This window comes from Argentina silus, assembly GCF_951799395.1.
Source record: "Argentina silus genome assembly, chromosome: 18".
Lineage (NCBI taxonomy): Eukaryota > Metazoa > Chordata > Actinopteri > Argentiniformes > Argentinidae > Argentina > Argentina silus.
This window is the reverse complement of record NC_139672.1, coordinates 14,404,037-14,411,536: the sequence shown is the minus strand read 5'-3', so window position 1 is coordinate 14,411,536 and position 7,500 is coordinate 14,404,037. Positions and strand designations below refer to the sequence as shown.

At 46.7% G+C, this 7,500-nt stretch overlaps 1 protein-coding gene across 1 annotated transcript in view; it reads right to left on the bottom strand.

Annotated features, from left to right (window-relative positions):
• LOC310818818 (cadherin-18-like) overlaps positions 1–7,500 on the bottom strand; it is a gene marked incomplete at its 5' end in the record, with an annotated part of 31,385 nt that overhangs the window by 10,895 nt on the left and 12,990 nt on the right. Inside the window, 4 exons of the mRNA XM_083689864.1 lie at positions 1,103–1,239; positions 1,695–1,948; positions 2,341–2,528; positions 3,951–4,118. Of these exons, the coding sequence (XP_083545990.1) occupies positions 1,103–1,239; positions 1,695–1,948; positions 2,341–2,528; positions 3,951–4,118 (747 nt within the window). The remainder of the gene's footprint in view (positions 1–1,102; positions 1,240–1,694; positions 1,949–2,340; positions 2,529–3,950; positions 4,119–7,500) is intronic.

The window sequence follows — 7,500 nt, the reverse complement described above, 5'->3', positions numbered from 1 at the left end:
TTGATGTCCCAATGGTTGTTTTGTGTATCAGATCATAAACTCGATGCCATGTTATCGGGACATCAACCACCGGTTCCCAACTGTCAAACCTTTTGTCCTTAAGTGGAACAGGTACATTTTACGCTTCATATAATACATTTTTATCCATTCATCATTCTTTATGTGTGGCAGACGGACTCATTAATTTCCTTCTTTAGTTTATGGATATGGCCATTGCTGTGTTGACTATATTGAAATCACACACACAAGCCTCAAGGAAAATGGCCGACTGGTACCGCGATTAATCCTGGTGACTTAACATCATCAGTTTTGTGTCGTCTGACATTTATCGATGGCTAACCCAGTCCATTAGCGCCACACTACTGTGCAGAGGAGGGGAAATGAAAGGGTAATTGCTTAGATAAGCATCAGTGGAAAAAGGAACCGGGGAGAAAGGGAAGAATTGATTGACCTCATCCACCTTCAGCAACACACCGTGATGCTCCAACACGCCTTGACGTCGGCGCTCAATCCCACAATGCATTTCAAGAGGCGTTTGTTTGTTCATTGGTGCATAATGATTACTGTCAAAGAATTGGATTACAGGTCATGCAAATGCTTGATCCATACTGTGCATGTATTTCGGTGAGAGCTGTAATGATTTGAAAGCATAAAAATGGTTATTGGTAAATCAAGACACCTCCCAGAACAAACCACACCAGCATTTTACATGTCCCCAGTGTGATTTAGATAGAATTACAGTGTGATTTAGATAGAGTTACATTTCAATAAAAAATTGGAGTGCTGTCCACCCTTGATTTTCCTTGATATTCTAAGAGGATTCACCACCCAAACAGAACTTTTAAATAAGATTTGAGCGAGAGCGTTGTTTCTATATATAAAGCCATATAAAATGTGGGTTGTATCTACAGTGTGTATTGTATGAGAAGGGTTTGGTTAATGAGATGCTGTTCCCTTGTTGACGTTGTATTGTGGTGTCTGGAGGGTGTTATTGTTAATCACCTGTGAAATGTCTTAATTGCCCCTGAGGATACAAATAAAGTTGCTTTGAATAAAATTGAATATTAGACAGGGACAGGATCCTGCAGGCTGCGGTACTTACCGACCTCTGTTGCCATGACAGTGATGTTATGCCAGGGGACATCCTCCCTGTCCAGAGTCTGGGTGGTCCGGATGATGCCACTGTTAACACCAATGGTGAAATACACCGGCCCTTCTGCACTGTGGTCAATGAAATACCTGTGTTTACAGAGGGAGGAGGGTTCAGAGGAATCTGGAGAGATCAATGGACCTTGGTTAAACAATCAATGTGATGCAACGGTCAAACGATGTGACTCTTGTGATGGATGTTCAAGATGCACTGACACACAAGTTCCCAGTATTCTATTGTATTCTATTGTATTCTATTCTACTGTATTTTATTGTACTCTAGTGTATTCTATTGTCTTCTCTTGTGTTCTATTGTGTTCTATTGTGTTTTATTGCATTATATTGCGTTCTGTTGTATTCTATTGTGTTCTATTGTGTTCTATTGTGTTCTATTGCGTTCTATTGTATTCTATTGTGTTCTATTCTGTGCTATTGTGTTCTATTGTGTTTTATTGTGTTCTATTGTGTTCTATTGTGTTCTATTGTGTTCTATTGCGTTCTATTGTGTTCTATGTTATTCTATGAAAGCAGAGTTACATCTGTACCTCACAGCGCTCTTGGTGCTGTCAGGGTCCTGGGCTGTTACCATGCCAACCTCGGTGCCAACGGGCGAGTTCTCGTAGACGTCCATGATGTAATAGTCCATGGAGAAGAGGGGGGGTTCGTCCACGTCGCCTACGATGATCCTGAGGGTGGTGGTGTCTTTGTAGGGCCCCAGGTGGGAGAACCGGGAGTCCAGGTGCGTGTTCACCCCCTCGATGTGAAGCGTGTGAGCTTTCCTCTTCTCATAGTTCAGAGGCTGGAGAGGAAAAACCAGAAAACAACACGCCCTGTGTTCAACAAACACGACGATAGGGAATCATTTGACGATAGGGAATCATTTGACGATAGGGAATCATTTGACGATAGGGAATTATTTGAGACAGATATATACATGTTTGGCCCCTTAAGTTAAGTTATACAAGCTCAATACATCGTTTATAAGGCCTGTTTATTTTTAAAAAAATCATTAATGAGCAAATTTCATACAGCACTAAACAGGTCCTTACAGTTCTAATTCTCTGCCCAATACGGCATGATCGTTTACAACCAGCCTTGTAAAGGCTTTATTACGGCCTTATAAAGGCTTTATGAAGGCCTTATAAAGGCTTTATGAAGGCATTGTGAAGCCTCCGAGCATCTCCTCTGTACCTGTTTGAGTGTAATGACCCCTTCCCTCTGATCCGCGTCCGTACTGATGGTAAACATGGCCGCCGCCTCTGCGTTGGTGATGCTGTACCTCATCTCAGTGTTCACTCCCACATCGTCATCGTTGGCTTTGATTTTCCCCACAGTCTTCCCCACCTCAGCCGACTCCGGCACGTACAGCTGGTAGTTCTCTGACAGACGGAGACGACAGAGCATGATGCGTGAATAAGTAATGTGTTGTAACCTGGGCATGTAGAGTGTGATTAAGCACGGTTTGGATACACGGTGGTGGGAGGGGTGGGGGGGCGGGGGGGGGCGGGGGGGCGGGGGGGGCAGAGGGGGCGGGGGGGGGCAGAGGGGAGGTTGGTGGTTGTGTATTGCTCCCAAAGTCAATATGAAAAGAAATAGGCTTATATTGTTGGGTTGTGCGAATCAGCAGATTACAGATAAAATATTGATTTTTTCTTTTTTTTTGGGTTACAATTCTGTTGGGGTCAGGAGTCCCAGCACCGGTATCTCTTGACAAAGGAGCAGCCGAAATGTCGGGCTGCGTTTTTTATTATATTGAATTCAATACATCCAAAGGAGCGAGGAGAACAAACTCTCCAGGCTGTTTAGAATCAGAGGGACAATTTTAGTGACCGTGTGCTCACAGAAGTATAACGGTTTTTATGAGACCGACACAGCGGCACTGCAATATGGCGACCTGGAAGGCAGTCAAACTGAGATAAGGTATGGGTGAATATATAGTCTGTGGGAACGTGGGTGGATTGTCATTGAGAGAGGTTAGAGGTAAAAGAGAAGTGTCTATGAGAAAGGTGTGTGTGTGTGTGTGTGTGTGTGTGTGTGTGTGTGTGTGTGTGTGTGTGTGTGTGTGTGTGTGTGTGTGAGTGTGTGTGTGTGTGTGTCTGTGTCTGTGTGTGTGTGTGTGTGTGTGTCTGTGTGTGTGTGTGCGTGTGTGTGTGTGTGTCTGCGTGCGTGTCTGTGTGTGTGTCGGCGTGTCTGTGTCTGTGTCTGTGTGTGTGTGTGTGTGTGTGTGTCTGTGTGTCTGTGTGTGTGTGTGTGTGTGTGTGTATGTATAAGAATCTTTTGCAGGCTTACACCAGTGATTAAGACATCAGTGCTTGAAAAACAACAGAATATTTTGACCTTCAATTCACAGCAGAGGTGTCTGGTGGAGGGAGGAATCTGAGGCTCGTTGTAATGGATGCAAGGGAATTAAGAATGGTATCAAACACATATCAAATATAATGGAATATATTCATATAGATATCTAATGTCTACCTCCACCATCCTCCCCTGGCATATAGATATCTAATGTCTACCTCCACCATCCTCCCCTGGCATATAGATATCTAATGTCTACCTCCACCATCCTCCCCTGGCATATAGATATTCTGTGGGATAAGGACAGTGGGTGATACTATAGTATACTGTACATGAGGGGAGGCTGGTAGAGGTAGAAATCGGAGGACGGGCTCATTGCAACGCATGGGATGGAATGAGGAAGACATACAAATCCTCATCCCAGCCCATGCGTTAGAATGAGCCCGTCCTCCGATTTCAACCTCCACCAGCCTCCCAAAAAGACATATATATATATATATACATACTCTGAGGGAACTTGGGTGGGTTGTCATTGACGTCGGTCAGGGTGACGTTGATGGTGGCGGATCCGGACAGCCCCCCCACGGAGCCTGCCATGTCTTTGGCCTGGACCACCACAGAGTAGCGCTCACGTGCCTCCCGGTCCATGTTGCCCAGGGCGGTCCTGATCACACCTGGACGAGACAGACCAGACAACCTGTTACATCACACCATACCCCTGTCCTCTCACGTCAGAGCGCCCAGCGGAGCCTGGGATTACTATGAGTAATTGTGGTCAGGTGTTGTATGAACACACGTTGTATGAACACACGTTGTATGAACACGAAGTCGTCATCTGCCTCATCCTGGTCAAATGAGAGATGCTCTTTTTTGTGATACGGAGGGATAATGATCGGGAAAGTGTGGGACTTGACACGCGGGACTCTGCTCACCACGAGGAGGAAATGAGCTCAAGATTAATCTCCTCAAAATTGAATTCTTGATACAGCAGGAGCTTTTTCAAGGCACTGAATCAAGACTCCAAAAAAGTAATAAAAGAAAAATTACAAAAAAAAGATATGACTCTCAGTTATCATATTAAGGCATATCTTTTTAGACCTTTTTGATAGTGCGGTACGTCAGCCGCCGGGCTTGAAATGACAGGCAGTAAAACTCCCTCAGCTCTCTCTCATGCCTAGGCCCCAGTGTCAGAGTGTTGCCTCTTTCATACGCCAACAGATAAGCAAGCTCTGTCAGCCTTGCCTCCGTCTGACCTCTTAGCATGCTCACCCACCTCCTCTCCTCTCCTCTCCTCACCCCTCCTCCACTCTCCCCCCCACCTCTTCTCCTCTCCTCTCCTCACCCCTCCTCCACTCTCCCCCCCCCACACCTTTTCTCCTCTCCTCTCCTCTCCTCACCCCTCCTCCACTCTCTCCCCCCCCGCCTTTTCTCCTCTCCTCTCCTCACCCCTCCTCCACTCTCTACCTCCCCCCCTTCTCTTCTCCTCACCCCTCCTCCCCCTCCCCTCCACTCTCTCCCCCCCTAACCCCCCCCCGCTCCTCACTCAAACCGACACACCTCCACGCGGCGCGTTTAGCCCGGAGGTTGTGCTACGGTGCATTAGCCGCTCCAGAGCGTTACAAAGGAGAGTGCCATCTGCCCTAATCTCCCCCTGAAGACTGAACACGGAACGCCAGCGCCGGCAGGAGAGAGGAGAGAGAACAGATTGACCATATAGACCCTGCACCTGTACAGACGACCACGGGGACAAGTAGCCAGCGCTCTGAATACGTGACACGGAATACTGGACACGGAATACTGGAACACGGAACACGGAATGTGCGAGGTGTACTGTGCTCATGCTGGGACAACACCGCTGACTGGAAACATGCGTTCTCTTTTGATATCTTATTGCACTGTATGGTTTAACGTTGGTGTGTGTGTGTGTGTGTGTGTATGTGTGTGTGTGTGTGTGTGTGTGTGTGTGTGTGTGTGTGTGTGTGTGTGTGTGTGTGTGTGTGTGTGTGTGAGTGGGGGGGGGGTGGGTGGTGTCACCGGGTGGGGTGTGTGTGTATGTATGTGTGTGTGTGTGTGTGTGAGTGTGCATGTGTGTGTGTGTGTGTGTGAGCGTGTGTGTGTGTGTGTGTGTGTGTGTGTGTGCACGTGCACATGTGTGTTTGTGTGTGTGCGTATCAGGGGAGTCTGGTGGAGGTAGAAATCGGAGGACGGGCTCATTGTAATGCATGGGATGGCATAAGGAATGGTATCAAACACGATTTCTACCAGCCTCCCCTGGCGCGTACGTGCATGGGCGCGTATGTGCATGCGCGCGCACGTGTGTGTGTGTGTGTGTGTGTGTGTGTGTGTGTGTGTGTGTGTGTGTGTGTGTGTGTGTGCGTGTGTATGTGTGAGAGAGAGGTTAACTGGCTCTTCTGGAGGGCCCAGGCATTAAAAGTTATTGAGATCACAGGTTGACATAGATTAGAGGATTACAGTGAAAAGCCTCGCCTCAGAGAGGCCAATGTTCAAGGCTTTGAGTCGTGTGCACTGATAACCCCATAACCCCTGAGGTGAAGATACAGTATATGTCAAACATCCCCGCCAGTCGAACCAGTGAGCCGTGTGGTTACACCGTTCACGCAATATTGACTGTGTGTACAGTTTATACTTCATGAAATCATCAATCGTGTCCATATACACAGTGACACACAACAAAACAATCACGTGGTATGTTTGGGGGTCAATGTGGTGTCGTGTGTCGTGTGTCGTGTGTGTGTGTGTGTGTGTGTGTGTGTGTGTGTGTGTGTGTGTGTGTGTGTGGTTTTAATTGGTGGTGTCTGTGTGTGTGTGTGTCTTGCCTGCCTGGGTTGATGGTTGGTTGGTGTGTGTGTGTGTGTGTGTGTGTGTGTGTGGCAAGAACAACCCTGTTGGTCACCAACGGTATGACATGCCTTTACCTCAGCTGCAATACAAAGGTCCTCCTTTGTACTGTTCTAACCTCCTACGACATCACAGCACTGATGTACTTCAGTCTGCTTTTTTCCTTGTTTCCTCACTGTGAACACCAAGGTTAGCCTCTTCCTTTATCATGATATTTGAACTGCTTGTACAACCACAAAGGTTCAACGTGTTATGCAGCCTACCAAGGCCACTGATAAATTACGATACAATGTAGAAAAGTAGACAAGAACTGCACTCACGGAACACTTTATTAGGAACACCTGTACACCGTCTCATGGTGGAGGTGGTGTAATGGTGTGGGGAATGTTTTCTTGGCACACTTTGGGCCTGTTAATACCAATCAATCATCGCTTGAATGCCACAGCCTATTTGAGTATTGTTGCTGACCATGTGCATCCCTTCATGGCCACAATTTACCCATCTTCTAAAGGCTACTTCCAGCATGATAATGCACCATGTCACAAAGCAAAAGTCGTCTCAAACTGGTTTCATGAACATGACAATGAGTTCAGTGTTCTTCAGTGGCCTTCCACCGGATTTAAATCCAATCCGAGATTCACAGCTTGAAAGAATCTCAAAGGAATGTTTCCAACATCTTGTGGAATCAATGCCACGAAGAATTGAGGCTGTTTTGAGAGCAAAGGGAGGCCCTACCCAGTATTAGTATAGTGTTCCTAGTAAGTGCTCAGTGAGTGTATCCTTCAAACAGGAAATTCAAGCTGCCAGAACAAATGAATGAAACCAAGTGCTTAGCCCCCCGGAGATTGTCAGAGAGATTTTCACCTAACACATTTTGCCCTAGACCTGCCTAGGCCAGTAGGTTCAGCTGTCAACACAAAACACACACACACCACCTATTAAAACACACACACAAACACGCCCCCCATTAAAACCACACACACACACACACACACCCACACACACACACACACACTACCCATTAAAATCACACACACACACACACACAAACACACACACACACACACACACACACACACACACACACACACACACACACACACACACACACACATACATTGTAAAACAGCCTCTTAGCATTCCGCTGGCAGCAAGAGAGAAGAGAAAAAATCCAGGTCGAAATACATTGAATTGAGG